This window comes from Diorhabda carinulata, chromosome 6, assembly GCF_026250575.1.
Source record: "Diorhabda carinulata isolate Delta chromosome 6, icDioCari1.1, whole genome shotgun sequence".
Lineage (NCBI taxonomy): Eukaryota > Metazoa > Arthropoda > Insecta > Coleoptera > Chrysomelidae > Diorhabda > Diorhabda carinulata.
Window position 1 is genome coordinate 15,658,059 of NC_079465.1, and position 22,446 is coordinate 15,680,504.

General features: G+C 31.6%; 1 protein-coding gene across 3 annotated transcripts in view; it reads right to left on the reverse strand.

Moving 5' to 3' along the window:
* The window catches only part of LOC130895943 (protein diaphanous), a 145,045-nt gene that overhangs the window by 95,703 nt on the left and 26,896 nt on the right, over nucleotides 1-22,446 (reverse strand). The window contains exon 1 of one of the 3 annotated variants that reach the window (XM_057803606.1): nucleotides 17,626-18,021. The exons of the other annotated variants lie outside the window; for them this stretch is intronic. Within the exon in view, the coding sequence (XP_057659589.1) occupies nucleotides 17,626-17,652 (27 nt within the window). The 5' untranslated portion in view covers nucleotides 17,653-18,021. Of the gene's footprint in view, nucleotides 1-17,625; nucleotides 18,022-22,446 lie in introns of those variants that run through there. 3 annotated transcript variants of the gene reach the window in all.

Below are 22,446 nucleotides of genomic sequence, written 5' to 3' on the forward strand. Positions count from 1 at the left end.
ATATAAATATTTATATATATATATATATAATTTATATATATATATATATATATAATTTATATATATATATATATATATATATATATATATATATATATATATATACATATATCAATTGTTCTTTTCAGGTTTTTAAGCAACAAAAAATTTTTATTGGAGATAATAAAAGGTAAAATTATCATATTTATTATGGTAATTTTGTACTTTCGCACAGTTAATAAAAAAATTGAAAAATGTTTGTTTATTCATTTTTTATCTCACTTAAAGATTTCATATGGTTTTCTGACTTTAAATATTACCATAAACGCACTAGAAAATCGAAAAATCATCCTATTTCGATGATTTCGATGATCTTCGTTTTCACGGCGGATTTACGAAAAAAATGAGAATAAAAAAAATGGGAACTTATATTGGTTTCAGGACTTTAAATGTTCATGAAAATGCACTCATTCATATATAATTGTTGATAACTTTTTTCCAACTAATCAAATGAAGTTTTTATATTTTTTTCATAATCTATACAAAAAAACAAACAAATTGAAAAAAAAATTTAGTAAATTATCTAAAAATGATCCCCTACCCCATATCGACTTAGGGTTTTAGGGGGTGTTAGAGGGAGATAATTACAATATATGAAAGATAAAATTAGCCGTCGGTCATTGTTTTTAAGTTAGGTTCTACTCAAGAACACTATCTATACAACTTCTTTCCGTGCTCTTTTAACACCCCCCCTATTTTACCATAAAAAAATAGTTATTGAATTTTCAATTTTTCCATATGTATTTTTCTATGATAAAATAATAACTACTTATGGTTATGTCAATTAACAATTATAATTGTTCATAATTCCACTGAATGAATTTCATACATTTTTCACATATTATTTTCACTATTTAGTTTACGAGTAAATATTTTCAAATAAAATTTATAATTTGTTACCACACTTGTAATTCCGAAAATGTCAAATTTTTATGTTAACCCTATCTGTTTATTTAACAAAGTATGACCGACGGCTAGAATAATTCTTTTGTGTTAAGTACACTGTTCTTTATTACCCCCCACAACCTCAAGTCGCTAGGGGGTGAAGGATGATTTTTAGATAATTACCAAAATTTATACAAAAATGTCGAATTATCATGTTTTTACAATAAAAAACATTAACAATTTCTCTTAAAATTGACCTTCGTTTGTATCTTTTTTATTAAGAAATCATTAAAATTATATGAACAAAAACATTCATAAAATCACTTATTGTAATCAAGTGTAAAAAATAAAATCTAACTTTAAAAAATTGAAAATTTTCACCATTAAAAAATGGTATCTTGATTTTCGGTTAAAGAGATTGATAGTGGGTGAGATGCGGAGGGAGGTGTTTGATAAGCAGACCAAATGTGAACATATTTATCCAATAGCCCTGCTATGTATACCGATTCAATAATATGGATTTGTTAGAAGGACTTCTTTGAGGTTCATACTTCTTCACTTCTACAAGACCTTCTATACAGTATGATGACATATTTCCGTTGAATTATATAAGAAATTTTGCAAAAAGAACAGGATGTACAGTTTTCTAACAAAATAATCAGTAGTTTCCTCACAACAGAATTGTACATTGGAGAATAATGGGAGAAAGTGGAATAAGAATAATGAAGTTTGAAACTACTATAAACAGTGAGCCACCTCTAGGTTAGAATTGACTTAGTTCCTTGAATTGACCTCATAACACGGAACTAGAGATATCGAAGGAAGCAACATTTTATTGAAGCACAGTGTATAATATGTCATTACATTATAGAGTAGAATTTTTTTCTTCAAATTCATCAAATAAATATTTAAGGCAAATTAATAAAGTATAGAAGCCTTTAATTTCTTAGTTGTTAGAACTTTTATGTATGTTTATGTTTCTAAATCATCTTGATTTTAGGTCTCTTCTGTTAGAAAATTAGTTTTTTTTAATAATTTTTGGAAGACGGATAAAAATTTGACGTTTATATATCACGTTTCTAAATCATCTTGATTTTAGGTCTCTTCTGTTAAAAAATTAGTTATTTTTATAATTTTTGAAAGACAGATAAAAACTTGACGTTTATATCTTTTTAAATAACTGAGTATCTGAGTTCAGGAATTGAGAGTTGGATAGCCAAACTTATGATCACTCAAGGTTACTAGAATAATAGATGGTTTGAGACATGCGCATGTTTTTGTAAACAAACCATCAGCTGCTAGAACACCAGCTACGTCATTATGTTTACATTTTTATTTTGTTTATATTTTTATGTCAAACAGAACCTCACTAACATTATGTTCGAGTTATGAGGATGTGTGTTATCTCTTGCTGATCTGGCTATACAAACGAATATATTTCTAACTAACGAATTCACAGCTGTGAAGAACCGATGACGTCACTTGTCTACTGCGCATCTTGTTATTGTCACAAATATTCTTTTACTCTAGTAACCTTGTGATCACTGATCTTTTTTGTGACAATTCATGTCATCCGTCATTCTAAGTGTTGATTTATTACATCATCCAATAATGGTCGAAATAATATTGACCATAAAATCGCGATGCATTTTCATAATTGGTACCTCTTAGAAGTTAGTAATATGAGAAATATATGAGAAATAAGTTATATATAGAATGACCCTGTACGACAAGATACAAACAGATTTTGAAGAACGATCAGCTGTATTTACCTTATGACAAGGTTAACTTTTTACATTGTGACTAATCAACTAAATATTCTTAAATAAAAAAAAAACAATGAAAAAAAAATTATTACACAAAGGATGAATAACACATTTAAATTTTTTTTAAATTATCTTTTGAATGTGTAATTTGGAATACAGTTCAGATAATGATTTTTTTTAGAAATTTCTCGTGTATATGATGTATACAAGGTATTCCAATTTATATCAAAGATATAACCTCGTTCACATGGTCTAGCAGATATTTAAAGATTAAGTCTAAAAATAATGATTTTCTATTGGTATCTGCTGTATTCTGCTGGATCAATTAGATTTTTTCACATTTTCTAGATATACAGGACTAATAAAATTGTAACAATTAAAAAAAGTGAATATAATATAAAATATAACAGGTCGCATAAAGATCTATAAAAAATTATCCAAAAAAATTAATTAATGCACAAATCTACAATTTTTGCCAAAAAAATAATGTGGCTTTTCTGAAAATGAAACACATGTTTTTGAGGTTGTCCAATGAATCATTTACAAAAAAAAAACATTACTGTCGTCTCTTTAGTTACCATATCCATAAACAATAGCTTCGAATGTTAACCAAACAACTAACTAGATTTACAAGCTTGATTAAAACTTTTAATAACGTGCCAATAAAAATATTTGCATTTAGTTCTGCTTAACTCAATCTATGAAATATTTTCTTCGAATGCTCAAACCTTCACTCACCACTCAACAATTTGTAGCCAAATAAAAATGCCTTCCTTCAATTTTGCTTCACTCAATCTAGAAAACATTTTCGTCAAATGTTTGAAACCTCACCACTCACTAAAGTTGATGTCAAATCAAAAAACCTGCTTTCAGCTTTGTGTAACTAAATCAAGGAACTATTTTTCTAAAATGCTTGCATCCTCCGTGACTCAATTCAAGAGTTATTTCCCTCAAATTATTGAAATCTTCACTCACCAATTTGTGACTAAACTAAAATGCCGTCTTTCAACTTTGCTTAACTCAATCTAGAAAACATTTTCGTCAAATGCTAGAAACATACACTAACCACTCACTAATTTTGTTGGCCAATCAAAAAACCTACTTTCAGATTTGAGTGACACAATCTAGGAAATATTTTCCTCAAATGTTGGAATCCTTCACTCACAACTCACTAAATTTATGGCACAATGGAAAAACCTACTTTCAGATTTTCGTGACTCAGTTTAAGAGTTATTTCCCTCAAATTCTTTAAGCCTTCACTAACCAATTTGTGGCTAAACTAAAATTCCTTCTTTCAAAATTGCTTAAATTAATCTAGAAAACATTTTTGTCAAATGCTGGAAATCTTCACTCACCAATTTGTGGCTAAGCTAAAATCCCTTCCTTCAACTTTGCTTTAATCAATCGAGAAAACATTCTCGTCAAATGCTGGAAACCTTCACTCACCACTCACTAAATTTGTGGCCCAATGAAAAAACCTATTTTCAGATTTTCGTGACTCAATTCAAGAGTTATTTCCCTCCAATTCTTTAAACCTTCACTCACCAATTTGTGGCTAAACTAAAATTCCTCTCTTCAACTTTGTTTTAATTAATCTAAAAAACATTCTCGTCAAATACTAGAAACCTTCACTCACCACTCACTAAATTTGTGGCCTAATGGAAAACCTGCTTTCTGGTTTGCGTGACTCAATTCAAGAGATATTTTCCTCAAATGTTTGAAACCCTCACTCAACTCTCACCAATTTGTGGCCAAATAAAAATGCCCTCTTCCAATTTTACTTGACCCTATCTATAAAACATTTCCCCTAAAAGGCTTGAAACTTTCAATCAACAATGTGTGGCCAAGTAAAAATGCCTTCTTTCAACTTTGTTCGATTCAATCTAGGAAACATTTTCGTCAAATGCTTGAAACCTTCTCTCACTACTCACTAATTTTGTGGCCCAATGGAAAAACCTGGTTACAGGTGACTCAATTTAAGCGATATGTTCCTCAAATATTTGAAACCTTCACTCACCACTCACCAATTTATGGCTCAATAAAAATGTCTTCTTTTTGACTGACTCAATGTAGAAAATATTTTCCCCAAATGCCACTTTCTTTACTAAGAGCTTTAAAAAACTTTTTCTTCCGAATTATTATGGTACATTTGGTATATTTTCCTCTTCATTCTATATGTTTTTTCCACAAAATTTTCTTGTAGTTTTTGATGTCTCTGCTGTTGCATAAACATAAGAAATAGTGAAATTTCTTGAATCCAATCTTTAAATCTGTCTTTATACTTTCTGAGCAACAAAGTAATATTTTCACGCATGTTCAATACATAACCCAATTGCACTAATGGAAGAAAAAAATATATAATTCTAAATTTTTGCACATTCAAAAGTTTCAAATTACGGTCCAAACCAATAGTTTCTCTGTTCTGTGAAATTATGTGACATGTCATGGAGTTCAGGAATAAACTCTTCACCTTTTTATATTCGCTTTTAACTTGTCTGATTACAATTAAATCGTTTTAAGCTGTAAACAGGAACAACTCAAACTTGCCTATAAGTCACAAGATCACGAGCTGCAGGAACATTTGTGTGTTTGGTTTTTTTGCTAAGCCGATACTTAAACTTCAAACGTCATTTCCTTGACTAAAAAGACAATCAAAGTAGAATTTTTAAGCCAATTAATTTGGTGGTTGGTTTTCTTTGTGTTTTTGGAGTAAACTTGCCACACACGTAACAAATATGATTGTAATTTATGCAACCACGATTTTTTATGGATGCCATTAATTCAATTTACTATGCTAATTCACACAAAACATATAATTCGAAACTTCACTTAACCACGTACTACAAACAAATGATATAATAAACCTGAACAAAATTATTATTGCAATTGCCTCTGGTGTGTTTATCAATATAATGTTTGTTTATCAATTGGTGGATACTGAATAGCGGGATTAAAACTTGTGCATTTATTAATTTCATCATTAATTTGCCAAAAATGATAAATGGGAGAAATGAGAAAATCGAATATTTTTAGCTGTTTTCTTGAATATACAGAGTGAGTTTTATGTATGGAACGCCTCAATTATCTCAGAAACGGCTTGCACGATTATTATAAATAATAAACTTTGTTATTACAAATGAATCACCCTGTATATTTTTCGCATTACGAAATCTTTAAGGAATACTAATTATTTTTCTTCGAATGTTCCCTATACGTAAAATCCTTAATTTCGGAGTTATAGCTACATTTGCGTTATCTCCGCCGTAGTTAAAATAATACATTTAGGTGGCCATGACTGCTTCAATAACAAATTTGACGTTTCAATAAATTATTATTGTTGAAGTTGATTGAAAGTCATAATACATCGTTTATCTGAAAAAGAACGAATTGACTTTTTAATGATATTAGGATATGGTGAATTTATATCCTAACCGAAATCCAATAACAAGATCTACTCTCGGTAAATTACTAAGAAAGTTTAACGAAAATGGTTTAGTAAAAGATTTATCCTAATCAAGGCGCAGAAAAACTGCATCAATTGAAAACAAATCTTTAGATGTTTTTGTCCTGTTAGAAGTCGATGCACACTAGACAAATATCTAGGGAACTTGATATTTCGCAAACATCCGTAATGAAAATTTTATGTCATAATTAATTCCATCCATACAAAGTAACGTTGGTTCAAGAGTTGTCAGATTACGATTTTGATAGACGTGAAGAGTTTGCAGACCTAATGTTGGATAAATGTTGAAATCAAATTACAATCAAAACGATCCAAATTTTTTAAGTAATGTCATGTTTTGCGATGAGGCCACTTTTTGTATTAATGGAAACGTAAATGAGCATAATAAATACTGGTCACGTAGCAATCCTCGTGGGTTGCGTGAATCCCACACCCAATATCCCGAAAGACTGAATGTATGAGCTGGAATAATAGGCGATAAAATCAATTGCCTCTTTTCCGTTGAGGGTAACTTAAATAGTCCGGCGTATTTAGATTTATTGGAAAATAGTATCATTATACCTGAGTTGGTCTGGATATTTTCAAATTCAAGTATGTTTAAATTAAATTTGAAGAAAAAACTTCATTATTAGACATTTTCAGACGATGACAATCTCCCAAACGACAATATTTGGCCACAACAAGATGGTGCCCCCCTCTCTATGCGTGTGTGGTGAGGCAATACCTAAATAGTATTGTTTCCCAGAAGATGGATTGGAAGGCGTGGATTTATCGAATGACCCCACCGATCAGCCGACATGAATCCTTTAGACTATTTCCTATGAAGTCACTTTAAAAACATCGTTTATAAAACTAAACCTGCCAATATTCAGAAATTAAAAAATAGGATTACCACAGAGATAAGAAGAATGGAGCAGTCAGGGATGTTGCAAAATGTATTGCAAAGTTTTAAAAATCGCATGCATTGTTGTCTTGAAGTAAATGGACAACATTGAGTATCTGCATTTGCCTTCACTGTATGTTTTCTAAAATTCGTAATTTTTCTACTTCACAAATGTGGATCTACTTCTAACCTGACACAAACATTCAAAGATTTGTTTTCAGGTTGATGCAGTTTTTCTGCGCCATGATTTGGGTAAATATTTTACTGCACCAGTTTTGTTAAACTTTTTACCTACTACCAATATGTAATATCAGAAATTACGATACTAATATGAGTTTCGTAATGAGAAACTTTACCGCACTAGTGGAATGAACTCATGATTAAAAAATTCTTCGAATCGCTTATATTCTTTTTCGTATCTATTGCGGGATTTAGCGGGTTTGTATTGCGTTATCTGCAGCAAGTTCTATATCAGAATCCAAGTCGGAACTCGTGTCGATACAATTATATCAAACTGAAGTGAACACGTCAAAATTGACAGTTCGCAAAATAAATCAACAACGAGCGCAACGCTTGCTTGTTACATTCTAATATCATTAATTTCAGAAATATTGACAAATTTTGAGTAAATAATTAACATTATTGGTAGTACGTAAAATAATGTACTATATTCGTATCGTAAATTCATATTACGATATTCAATGGGTTATCAAATTTCCTATATGAATCTTTACAACACATATCGTAAATATCTATTATTAACTTACTGACACTAGACCTTGTTACCAGATTCATATAAGTACATAAATTATTGAAGAATATTTAAATTAAACGAGTTTATTCAATCGTAGCCATCTAAATGTACAAGATTTTTTATAACTTTGGTCTAAATACTGTAAATGTATCTATAACTTCGAAATTATGGCATTTAGGTATAGAGAATATTATATAAAAAATAATCAGTACTTCTAAAAATACAAAATATATAGGTTGATCCATTTGAAATAACAAAGTTCATTACTTTTTCGGAAAAAGGAAAGATCTGACAACAGTTTAGATACCACCATAATACCGGCCGTACCCTACGAGATATGACATTTTATTATTTTAGATCCTCCATGTTAAGTTTTAACAATTTTTCGGTATTAATTATTAGACCAGGCTACCAAGGTAAAAATGAGGTATTACCTCCGGTTTCCATGAACCTGCATCGATTTGTATGAAAATTTTGAATTAACTAATTGACTTACCCCCACATTCAAAATCTACCCTATGCCGATATGTGCTCATTACTCTTAGGGGTAAAAACTACCCTTTATTGCAAAAAATCAATAAAACTGTAAGTTCAAGCATTTAATGAGTAGAGAAATAGTTTTAGGTTTGAATAAAAGTTATTTAATGCTTTTTATAATACTTATAATTTTTCAACTCTTATTTCAACCGGATTCATGATTTTACTATAAGTATTTTGCACTATACAGATAGTTTTAACTCATCGTGGGACAACCTGTATAGGAGACTAATTGAGTGGCCAAAGAGATTTGCAGATCTCAATCCTTTAGACTTATTTCTCTCTCAATATAAATATCACCAACGATTCCAGAAATTTCTATTTAGCAAAATTTTAAGACCAAAACGATCAATTTGGGGGATGTAATAGCGCAAATAACAAATAAATAGATTATGTCGCCTAAGACATTAAAAATGTTCAAAACTGATGAATTAATGTCTAAACTAATTAAATTCAATTCTTTAATTGCTTGTTTTTCATAAATTTGTTACTTTCCAATATCTTCTGATTAGTAAGAAATAAAAATTCGATATTTGGTTGTTACGCACATCTTTACATACCCTATAAGAATAGCTATCTATAAATTCAGACATTCTCTATTTATTATTATTTTATGCTTCTAAATGTTCTTGATTTTAGGTCTCTTCTATTTTAAAATCAGTTTTTTTTTAAATAATTTTTGAAAGACAGATGAAAATTGACGTTTCGACTTATTTAAGTCAAAATATTTTGATGAAGAGTTTGGAATGCCCTAAAATATTTTACCAGAACCTTTTTATATTTACTTTATTTATTAGACCTACGACTTGGAATGTCTTAGATATTATACATTTGTTGACGCTACAGTTTTAGTCTATAGAGGAAAAAATTCTAAGTTGTTGATCAATGCTGACTAAATATTTTATGTAAACTACCAAGAAAACAAATAATGTAGTTTCTAAACAGAAAAATAAATACATTTCTGGAACTAAGATTCATATAAATAAGTTCAAAGTGGTAAATATTCGATAATCATTTAAACTGGTCGAGCACATTTCTAATAAACTAACAGCAATTATTTCAGTAATTTATAGATGTCGAAGTATATAATGCATTTGGTAATTATTTAGTTTAGGTTTTAGGTTGCATACGCCAGATTTCCTTGAAATTTTAGTATGTTACAGTTTTTTATGCTGAAAAAGAAGATATATATATATATATATATATATATATATATATTTATATATATATATATATATATATCTATATATATATATATATATATATATACTAGAACACCACCCTTATTCACCAGATTTGGCTCCGTCCGACTATCATCTCTTTCCTCAACTGAAAAATAGTTTAGAAGGTCGTAAATTTTCTTCTAACGAGGAGGTAATAAAAGCTGTGGAGGTCTGGTTTGCAGAGCAAGATGAAACATTTTTTTTAAAGGTCTAAAGACGTTGCAGGTTCGCTGTAATAAATGTATCCAATTAACAGGAGAATATGTTGAGTAATAAAATATTTTGATATTGAAATTTTGTTTGGTTCTATAATAGGCTAAGAATTTTTCAATATATCCTCGTTATAATTGTCGCCACCCGTGACCAAAGCGGATTCAAAGCTAATAGACCACATGAAATTAGACTTGTAGAGTTTATTGGGGAAAAAGAAAAATTTTAACACACAGAAACTATCAATAACGTAGTAAATGTCGACCAGAAACTCTAAACATGAATATATACAGGGCTCTTCTTGACGAGATGAATCGATATGCATATGGGAAAGTACTAGGATTAGTGTTCTGAAAATTTGCTTGCATGGGTTTTCCGAAATGTTCGATCCAGCTAAAATAATTTCAGTTCTCTGAAACTTCCGGTTATACCGAAAGTGGACGCAAACTTCGTTATTTTAAACGGAATGCTATGGTTTTTATTTTTGGAATTTTTGGAATCTACGCGAAATTTCGATATAACTTTATATGAGGCATAATATGCATAAAGTTTTAATTATTTCACATTTTGGAAATTTTTGGACACATGCAGCCGTTCACTAAAAAAATCATATTTCTGAGTTTAAGTGAGGCAGGTCTAATATTTTTGGGATTTGGACAAATAAAACTTACAGCTTTCAGAATCTGTGAAAATCTCTACAAAAATTTATATAGGGTGTTCAGAAAACGGTGCCGATTTTCGGTGGTGCAGCCACATAGGATTCCACAATTTCCTTTACATCTGCAAAAAATCAATTTCATATGCTCCGGGGGTGCTGGATGCTTGGAAGCTTGTATTGGCATCCACTTGTTTGTTTGCTTCTTCCAGTTTGATATCTCCCAAGCCACGACTGGACCTGGTGATATACTTGAAGACTGTGAAAACGAGCTACATCTTAGTTTGGAGGCAGTGGTGATAAGCTAAATGAATTTTTAGTCACAGTTTTGGCAAATTGTTTATACCGCAAGGTGTCCAGTGAATCTTCTTTATTACCGCCATATAATGCTTTGAAAAAACGTTCACCAACAAGAACCTTTTTCAGACAAAAAGAGCGCGGTACCACCAGTTAACACTGTAGTTGCCCCATGTTATAGACTGCTGATGTATCGCAACCTGAGAAAGCATGGAGAAACAACAAATTCTGTGCTATTAGATCTCCATACATGAAACTTGAAGGACTATATAACTGATCTGATGCACGACCTTTAGAAGGTTTTGGATCGTTCTCTACCAACTGCCAAAAGCAACAAGAGAATGTCAATGTCCTCTGCCACATAATCACAAGATTCAGATATAATAAGCGCAGAAGAGACGATGAGTGAATCTGCATATGATACAGCTTGGTCGACATGAAAACCCGCCTATTAAGATCTATTAAGTTCGATTTGTTTTTTTCATTCCCAAGAAATTTTTCTTGTGATAATGGTTTTATCAAACTTAATTTTTGTAGATTGATGTTTTCCTCACTTCAGTGTCCCCGAGAGGTTTTTTACAAATAAAGCAATCACTCATGATGAACAGTTGAAAAAAATCGAGATGATTATCGAACAATTACAAATTCTGCCCACAAAACTTTTATTTAACTTGTATTTAATACTTTCAGAAATGTTTAATACGTCTACACGTAGCAAAATATGTAGCACAACTGAGAGAATAGACTTAGAAAGAAGAAACAACTGAGCCTCCAAGGGCAAATTATAATAATATTAACGATAATATAATAATATTAACGATAAGAAAAGAAAAATAAAAAAAACTGAAATGATAACAAATATTTTGTTTTTGGCACAATGTGGTGAGCACTTTTGGAACGCTCTATGAGCCACAAGAATCAGTGGAATTCAAAAAATCCACATATAAAATTAATCCTAAAAGAACGGTCTAAAAAATTGCTCTGAGGTAATTTTATTGCAAAATCAAAAAATAAAAAGTTATTGAGCTAAAAAAGAAATTGTTGACAAAATTTTTGCACTTCTTTGCTCATAACTTTTTAAATTCGCGGTTAATGGTAAAAAGTGTCATAGACAAAATTGTAGTCAAAGCGATTTGCCGCAATTTATGTATTTAGGAAGTTTTTGTAGGGACAATAGTTCGCGAGATATCGTCAAAAATAGTTTTTCGCCCCGTAAATTAAGATGGCGACCGGGGGTCAAGGGATGGAACCCCACAAACTTGAGATTAAGCTTTTCTTGACCCACATAGGTAAAATAAAATTCCGTTCTCAGAAAAACGCAAGGTAAGGTTACTAAAATTATAACATTTCTATGGACTATTTATTGATTTATATTATCTTTAGATCAATTGATATAGCTGTGAATATTACATGACATAATAATGTTTGTATTAGATTTCATTGTTTTATTATTAATTTTGTATAAAAGTTTCATCTACTATAACTGTAATATTATTTCCAGCATTGGAACATATTGAAACAAAACTTTCAAAATTTTGTTTTGGATAATTCGTTTCTCATATTGGCGACAAATAACAGAAATAAGACAAAAAGAATGCGGGGTAATTATTTAGTTTAGGTTGCATACGGCCGATTCCTTGAAATTTTAGTATGTTATACAGTTTTTTATGCTTAAAAAGAAGAAATTATTCGGAAAATTATTTCTTTACATACTTTTTAGATAGGTTAGGTTAGGCACATACTCAAAATATTGAGTAACTTTGGCGAGATATTCGAGATTTGTGTCATTACATTAGTGGTAACTAATTATATTTAATGTTGAAGAGGATTGGGGTGGGGAAGGGGGTGTTAAAAGATATTTTAAATTTTTAACAGACAACCCCCCCCCCCCGCCCCTAATCCTCGCCAACATCAAGTATTTGCAAATTATCAACTATTCAAGATAGTGTACATTTTCCAATGTTCAAACCATGAAAACTATGTGAAGGAATTTTTTCCGCGCCCAACATCTTGAACTATATGCAGATTCACTCATCGTCTCTTCTGCGCTTATTATATCTGAATCTTGTGATTATGTGGCAGAGGACATTGACATTCTCTTGTTGCTTTTGGCAGTTGGTAGAGAACGATCCAAAACCTTCTAAAGGTCGTGCATCAGATCAGTTATATAGTCCTTCAAGTTTCATGTATGGAGATCTAATAGCACAGAATTTGTTGTTTCTCCATGCTTTCTCAGGTTGCGATACATCAGCAGTCTATAACATGGGGCAACTACAGTGTTAACTGGTGGTACCGCGCTCTTTTTGTCTGAAAAAGGTTCTTGTTGGTGAACGTTTTTTCAAAGCATTATATGGCGGTAATAAAGAAGATTCACTGGACACCTTGCGGTATAAACAATTTGCCAAAACTGTGACTAAAAATTCATTTAGCTTATCACCACTGCCTCCAAACTAAGATGTAGCTCGTTTTCACAGTCTTCAAGTATATCACCAGGTCCAGTCGTGGCTTGGGAGATATCAAACTGGAAGAAGCAAACAAACAAGTGGATGCCAATACAAGCTTCCAAGCATCCAGCACCCCCGGAGCATATGAAATTGATTTTTTGCAGATGTAAAGGAAATTGTGGAATCCTATGTGGCTGCACCACCGAAAATCGGCACCGTTTTCTGAACACCCTATATAAATTTTTGTAGAGATTTTCACAGATTCTGAAAGCTGTAAGTTTTATTTGTCCAAATCCCAAAAATATTAGACCTGCCTCACTTAAACTCAGAAATATGATTTTTTTAGTGAACGGCTGCATGTGTCCAAAAATTTCCAAAATGTGAAATAATTAAAACTTTATGCATATTATGCCTCATATAAAGTTATATCGAAATTTCGCGTAGATTCCAAAAATTCCAAAAATAAAAACCATAGCATTCCGTTTAAAATAACGAAGTTTGCGTCCACTTTCGGTATAACCGGAAGTTTCAGAGAACTGAAATTATTTTAGCTGGATCGAACATTTCGGAAAACCCATGCAAGCAAATTTTCAGAACACTAATCCTAGTACTTTCCCATATGCATATCGATTCATCTCGTCAAGAAGAGCCCTGTATATATTCATGTTTAGAGTTTCTGGTCGACATTTACTACGTTATTGATAGTTTCTGTGTGTTAAAATTTTTCTTTTTCCCCAATAAACTCTACAAGTCTAATTTCATGTGGTCTATTAGCTTTGAATCCGCTTTGGTCACGGGTGGCGACAATTATAACGAGGATATATTGAAAAATTCTTAGCCTATTATAGAACCAAACAAAATTTCAATATCAAAATATTTTATTACTCAACATATTCTCCTGTTAATTGGATACATTTATTACAGCGAACCTGCAACGTCTTTAGACCTTTAAAAAAAATGTTTCATCTTGCTCTGCAAACCAGACCTCCACAGCTTTTATTACCTCCTCGTTAGAAGAAAATTTACGACCTTCTAAACTATTTTTCAGTTGAGGAAAGAGATGATAGTCGGACGGAGCCAAATCTGGTGAATAAGGGTGGTGTTCTAGTAATTCAAACCCTAAATCACGAATTTTTTGCATGGCAACATAAGATTTGTGTGCAGGGGCGTTGTCCTGTAAAAACAAAATAACTTTGGATAGCTTTTCGAGTCTTTTCTTTTTATTTTTTCCCGTAGAGAGATCAGTAATGGTCGAATAGTAATCTACAGTTATTGTTCTACCTTCATCCAAAAAATCAATCATGATTACTCCATGGCAATCCCAAAAAACTGAAGCAAGAACTTTTCCAGCAGATTTTTGCACACGAAACTTCTTAGGTCTTAGAGAACCAGAGTGTCGCCATTCCATCGATTGTTGATTTGTTTCTGGATGGGGCTGACACAGAAACTGGCCTACCCGATCGGTCATCATTTTCAATGGAAAATTTACCTCTTTTGAAGCATGTTAGACTAAACAAATGATAGCTAATGCTGAGTTTGGTAATGAGGCAAAATGAAAGAACTATAGATAGACAAAACTTTCAAAAGAATATTCGATGTCGAGTAATCAATATTTTTTATATAAATTGACCAAACCAAAATCAGTATGACTTTAATTTTAGTTTTGTTATATATATATATATATATATATATATATATATATATATATATATAATTTTGTATACTTTTGATTTTTTTGTAAAAGTTGTATTTAATTAAATTGTCTATAAGAAAGTCAGTTTTCAGGAGACGATTTATAATTGGCACTAAGTCGTGAAAATATATTTCATAGATTCTATATTATGTCGAAACCACCAGCTCGTTCAGATAGGATAAACATGATTCGGTAAATAGTTATCGAGCTACTTAAAAGTATTCAACTGTAAAATAGTTAATCACTTTTTCGTAGGATTTCCTTATATATTTACACCGTTAATTCCGTTAACCAAAACGTTTTCTATCCGGTATTGCTTGTACATCACATTATTAAATAAGGCTGGGTTGATTATTCTATAAGTTGTTCTACAAATTCTCCTTCCTCAAGAGAAAAAAAAAGGTTCATAGATCAGCTCCTACCAAACAATCCGCCTAATTTAGTCATTGTTATGGAGAACGTATCTTATCATTCCCGAAAATCATTTGTCCATCAATATCCGTACACGCACACAACGAATTTTCTATACTGTAGAATACAGAAAATGTAGCATTTCTTTGGAACTGGTACTTGGAGTAAGAATAGGGTCGGTGCATTGTTCTTCGGAGCTTCCTGATTATACGTTGTCTCCAGTACCTTCTAGAACAATATTTTGCGGATCTAAAGGCGCAATCGGTAGAGGAAAGTACCCTAAACCGGACCACCGGTCTTCTAATACTGCATGCTCCTGAACTTTGTACTATTCAACTGTAAACAGTAGTTTAGGCATCTACCACTTTGTAGTGGAGCGCACACATAGCCCACTTCACATGTTCACCATTACATATTTTGATAGTGAAAAAAGTTTTTGAGCAGTGCTACAGTTTTCGTTATTTTTCCCAGATATTTTCAGGTAAGCCTCTATATCTATATATATTCTAAAATGGCAAGTTTTTAAGTTTATTGTTTATCATCAAAACGTTTCATTTAGATATTTGATTCAAAATTAATCGAGTTAACAAACTTATGGCTTTAGTCGCGTTAAACCAGACCTCCTTTTGTTGCTGGTGCTGAAAAAGAAGTGTACATCTACGTTTTTTGAATTTTTTTATTGTTATTTTGACAAGGGGTACGGTTTCGGCAACCATATCACAAATTGAAAAAGTATAAGTTTTAATAAAATCATTTTTTTATACTAATGTTGAATCGGATTTTTTTAAAGTAAAAGTTAAATGATTCTTAACATTACAAAGTAAATATTAGATGATTTTAAAACATAATTTGTTACTATTTTCATTTTTTTTTAAATCAAAAACCAAACAGGGGGTCCGGTTTTCGGCACTCTCCACTATCCTCTATTGTTAAATCTTCGTTATGGGGAACAGGTCGTATACCAGACGGCAAATTTGGATACTCGATCTTGTGCTTTCCTTTCTTAGAATAACCTTCAGTCTTTGTTAAACAAAAATAGCAGTCGTCAAAATGGTTAGTAGGTTCCCGCCATACCATTAGAATTGCAAAAGGCATTTTTTCCCATTCATCTGTTTATTTTGGCCTCCAATTAAAGTACCAAAATATTTGAAATAGGCTTTTTTCACATTTTCGGAAAATGGTCTGGCTTGCGATTTCACCATAAATTCTCCACAATTATAACAAAATTTGTCAGAAGTTTTGCAACTGCGGCGCGTTTGACTCGAAATTTTCGTCTTTATAATCACTTTTTGCATATGAACAGAGAAATACTTACTATGAAACTCAACAGAATACTAATTTTTAACGTTATTTTTATGTTTATTATTCTGAATAATATAGTTAAGGTATTTTTTTGGCCATAAAATTTACCGATATTAACCGCCCCTTTATAAAATTATAAACCTGCTAATATAAACAGGGATAAATGAGCTATTAAAAAGTGGTACGTGTTAGGGCTTAATAAATATTTTTTCTATTATTGAAGGGATTTTTCCATTTTAAAAATAAAGGTCTTGCCTGTGTTACGAAAATTTTGTCGACTAGTGTAATTTGCCGTTAACTACATCAACAAGTGTTTTAAAAATGTAAAACCACTACATAACATTCTACATGTTGAATAGACGTACTTTGCTCGATTTCTTTAATTGTTTTTCCAGATAATACATAATGTTCGTAATAATTAATAGTTGCTATAGTTACACCACATAAACAGTTTCTTATATCTTTAAGATTTATGAAAAATTATTGAAAAAGTATCAAAAAATGGCAGAGACTAACAATATAATCATTATTCATAGAGTAAATATTCGGAACGACTACAGTGTTAATAAACACTTTGTAATTTCCTCATTTTACTCAGTAAATAAGATCATTCTTTAACGATTCATAAAAAAAGTCGATAAAACTGTTAATTTTTTTGTAAAACAAAATTTATATATAAGGTGCATTTTTTTCGATCCCAGATGATCATGAAATCAAAATACATTGAAGTACAATGAAATTACTAGATAATTATCGTTTTTTTCATAATATTATTAACTAATTGCTTTCTTGCTAGCTCTTAATTATCAATCATAAATGATAAAAACAACCGTCCAAATCATAAGTTTTAATCTTTATATCTAGGTACTCCTAATCAATTTTTATTCAACAAAACCCTGATATATATAAGGAATCGCATGACATTATCATAATAAAAAAAATAATATTGGAGTTGTATACTTATAAAAAAATGTAAAATTGGGTCATCTAACATTTCTAAGGTTACCAAATAAATTTAAATTGAAGAGAAACTCAACTAATAAAAATAGTAGTTAATACATACATATCCATACATGTTGAATTTGACCATAAACAAAATAAATATCACATAAATATTATCACAAGATCACTACAATAACTTTCACTCAAAAAATCACGCGTGCTAATCCCCCACTCAACAGAATGTTAATGATGTCAGACGATTTATTTAAAAATGATTTTCAAACTGTGAAAAACTCAAAAATAAACCGTTACGATTTATACCAAATTCATTGAATACTCGTGCGCGTTTACCCGGCTGTGAAGTGGACTGTTTTTCAACATAAACAAAACTAGTTATTTCAAAATAGTATTGGTTTTAAATTTAACCTACCATAAACACAACGCAATAACCAACTAATGTTGTCGAAAGAAGAGAATGATAATGAAATCGTTGCTGTTATTAATTTGTATGATGTCATCAACATAGGCGTGTGCAATTATTTTTACGATGGTACGATGCAAGGTGTTTTCTTTCTCAGCGGTCGGGGAACCGGGGTAAATTACCCCAAATGGGGTAAAAATGAAATTTTTGGTGGTAAAAATGAAACTTTTATGTGTAAAATGTACATATTTTTAATTTGCTATTTTATAAACCTGTTAGTATTTTTTTCAACTTAAGTAAATGAATACTTCATTTTCAATGGGAAAACTGTATTTCTGTATCTCTGGATGAAGCTCCAGTTGTGTGGATCATATTAATGGTTTTTCGGCTTGCGTAAAAAAAATAACCCAAATATTGTAGTTACTCACTGTATGATCCATCACCAGGCCCTTATGGTCAAATATTTAGACACGCGGCTATTTCGTGAATTATGTGAGAAAGGTGGCTCCCTCGTGAAAATGTACTAAATCGAGTGTGGACTCTCGAAAGTCGGAATTTTTATGGTTGATCAAAAAAATATTCTCGCAGATAAGTTTAAAAACTCTACCTGGGTTGCATATCTCGCATATTTAGCGAACATTTTTGAGAGTATGAATATATTAAACAAAGAATTGCAAGGTAAGAATATTAATATCATTTCAGCGAGAAAAATACTGTAAGCGTTTGGATTAAAGCTGCAATATTGGAGACAGAAAGTAGAACAGAACAAGATAGCTTCTTTTTCAAGGTTGACTTTGTTTTTGGAAGATTGCGAAAATATTACTTTTGCTGACATCAAGGATACAATTGTAAGACATCTTATCAAACTCAGAAAGCGGTTCTCAGATTACTTTCCAGATCTTCATACACGTACTGTTAGTTGGATTGTAGATCTTTTAAAGGATGATTCACATTATCAGACATGCAACGACAAGACAAGGACCGACAAAGACCCGATAGTTGCGGCAGCAATTTACATTATACGCTAGGTATTCGACATCTCAACGGGTTGTTTGTGATAAATTAGTTTTTGCTAAACAAAATTAGAAACGTAGTGTTACAAAGTGAGCAACGCTCGTGTGTCATGTTTAGAAATTTTACCAATAAAGATCCAGCTACAATGGCTGTATTGCTTAATGAAGATGACGAAGCCGTAAAGAAGAAACAAAAACGATTATGGGTGCATAAAATGTTACAAAAACGTAAAACTGGAGGAGAATATCATACTTTATATAAAGAACTGGTAGACGACGAAAGAAAATTTTACCAATATTTCCGAATGTCAAAGTATCAATTTTATTATTTGCTAGATAAAATATCTATCTACTTACATAGAGAAAAGAGAAAAACTTTTTTTTTATTATCCATTTTGTTATATAAATACAAATCCTCAAACTTCATTGAAGTACCGCAAAAATCCAAATTAACTGTTCCCACTATCAAGCAAGTACGTGTCACGTACAGGCATAGACACGAAAAACATTCTTGCCAAGAACATCGGTCCGCTCCGTCGTTGCCTTTACGTGTCGTTGCCGCGTCGTTGTCGGTTAGTGTGTACATCAATATTTATTTATATAAAAAGAATCGTTTGTCGTGTCTTTGTCGGTCCTTGCCGTTGCATGTCTGATAATGTGAATCATCCTTAAATGTGAAATTGCTATACCTGAAGAACCTTCAGGTTTGGCAGAAGCAATTCTTGGACTTCGATCTAATACTGAATTCAATTTGAGAGTAAACCAAATCTGTCGTCTTTTTGGATGTCAACAGCTGCAAAGGCTTTTAAAATTGCACATGAAGAGGCGGTAAAAATTGCTGCCATTTGGAACAACATATTTATGCGATTTATATTACTATTATTACCGTTATATATTACTAAGTATTACATTCATAAATAAATGATGTTTAAATTAATTTTTTTTCTTTTCAAAATTAACATGGGGGGCTATAATATGAAACATGCTAATAATAATAATTTCTAATCTCAAAATACGATCGTAGGTTTTCCATTTAGTATAGGCTGGCCATGAAAACATTGTTCATAAACGGGACAGTCATATTATTTTTGCGTTTGAGGAGTAGGATACAGGAAAGAACTCAAATATGCTGGACATTCCAAAATTTATTTTACTTTTAAATTTTAAAGCCTTTAAAACATCAAAAAGTGTAAAATATTTTTAGGTTGTTTATTACTGGACTAACCCAAAACTAAATAAAAATGTTTTATAGTTAAGCATGTTTATGCAAAACATTCATTATGTTTATGAAATTATTGAAACAAAATACAAAACAGGGTATTTACAAAACTTCAATACATCCTGTTACAAAATTTTTTTCCTAAAATAAAACAAATTTAGTTCAATTAGATAGTCATACCAGTGGCAGTTAAATCAACATTATCACTTGAATTTGCTGATTGTTGTGTAGTTTCTTTTTCTTTGTTCCAAAGTACTTCTGTGAACTGTTTATTTTTTTCCAATACACTTTTGTTTTTTATGAGCATTTCGAAAAATTCATCACAAGAATCATCGAAGTTCACTCGGACCATGGAACTTACCGTTTAGATCTGTAGACGAGATTTTTCAGATGACCAAATGTTATTCAGCGGGGAAAATACAGAAGTGAATCTATATCTTTACCGAATGAGTAATAAGAAATTACCAAGCGACTGAATAAAACTTAAATAATTCAAATTTTTGTATTACTGACAAAAAACCGGACTTTTCGTAAACCGATGGGATAACCCTAATAGCCTAAATTAACGGGACTGTCCCGTTCACAACAGGACGTATGGCCAGCCTAATTTATTACATAGTTGTGTATTTTTAACAGTTTAGATTAGTTGCAAATTGCAAGGTGCAGAGTCCAGACTATTGTGAATTCTAGTGTGATTATGAAAAATTTGGAAGAACCGCGTAAACAAATGCCTACAGAAGTTAATGGAGAAACATCAACATAAAATTTGTATAAATCATTTACAGATAAACATTTTTGTAAATGTATATATGCCAGAAGAATTAGTTTTTCATCACTGAATAAGGCTTGTGACTGACACACAGATGGCGTTGCCATTGTCAAATCCATATGATGTTAATGAAGTACCAACTTTCTAAAGACTGTGAAATTTCATGACATTTCGATTAGTCAGCCATTCAAGTGAAGCTACTTTTTTTATATTCAAAACAATTTCGTGTGTTAATCTATCATTGCTACTTGATGAAAAAAATATTAGGGTAAGTGCGGGACAGATGGCCCAACGTGTAAGATGACCCATTCCAATATTTCCGCAAATTTTAACTTTACGTTTAGCGTTACTTTAGCCACCTTCTAATATTCATGTCGTGCATACCGTGCTCCATTTTTGAATAAATTTAGTGAGTTTTTGGGTAAGTTATTACAAAAATTTTATTATGCATGCCTTAAAAATAATTAAAGTCCGTTTTAAGAATAATTGTTAACTCCAACATAGTTTTTTTCGGACTTATTTATGGCAAATCTTAAGTTTGGGATTGTTTGAGGTTATGTTAAGATGACGAAAGTTTCTTTATATCCTAGCACATGCGAGATATAAAGTGGGCCATCACTCCCATGCATTTGGGACAGATGGCCCAATGGACATTCGGGTTAGTTGGCTCACGGGCCATCTATCCCGAAGTGTGTAGGTACTTATTACAGTGCTTATAATTTATTGCAGATTTTAGAATCATGCCAACAAAATATATTAGAAAAGGGACAGTGCAAAGGGGAAAATGGACTGAAGCCAACCTACTCCGGGCTGCAGAAGCAGTTAAAAACGGTGTGATGGGCTTGAGAGAAGCATGCCGCACTTTCAACAACATTCCTCCTCCAACACTTAGAAGGCGAATTAAAAATAATGACTTTATCAACAGAACTCTTGGACCGCCTTGTATCCTTGGCATCCAGAATGAATTAAAAATTAGGTTTCATATACAAAAGCTACAAAAACACGGATTTGCGCCAACTCGTGAAAATGTCAGAGCAATGGCGTTTCACCTGGCAGATCAGCTTAAATTTAAACACTCTTTTAATAGAGACAGTAAACTTGCTGGTTATGACTGGTTACATATGTTTTTACAACGACATCCAGACTTGAGTGTTAGAAAAGCTGAGGGTGTATCACTAGCTCGATGCAACGGTATGAATAAAGAAAAGGTCTCGGCGTACTTTAATCTGTTAGAAACAACATTAATGGAGGCCGGATTAGTAAACAAGCCTGGTCATATATTTAATATGGATGAGACGGGTCTCCAACTTAATAATAAGCCAGGTTATGTTATTGCTCAGAAAGGCTCAAAAAACGTTGCCGCAATAACATCATCAGAAAAGGGAGAAACAATTACAGTAATCTCATGTTGTAATGCAGAAGGTTTTTACATACCACCAGCTTGCATTTTTAAGGGCAAAAATAAAAAAACCGAGTTTGAGGATGGTATGCCTCCGGGTTCTGTGGTTTACATGAACGAA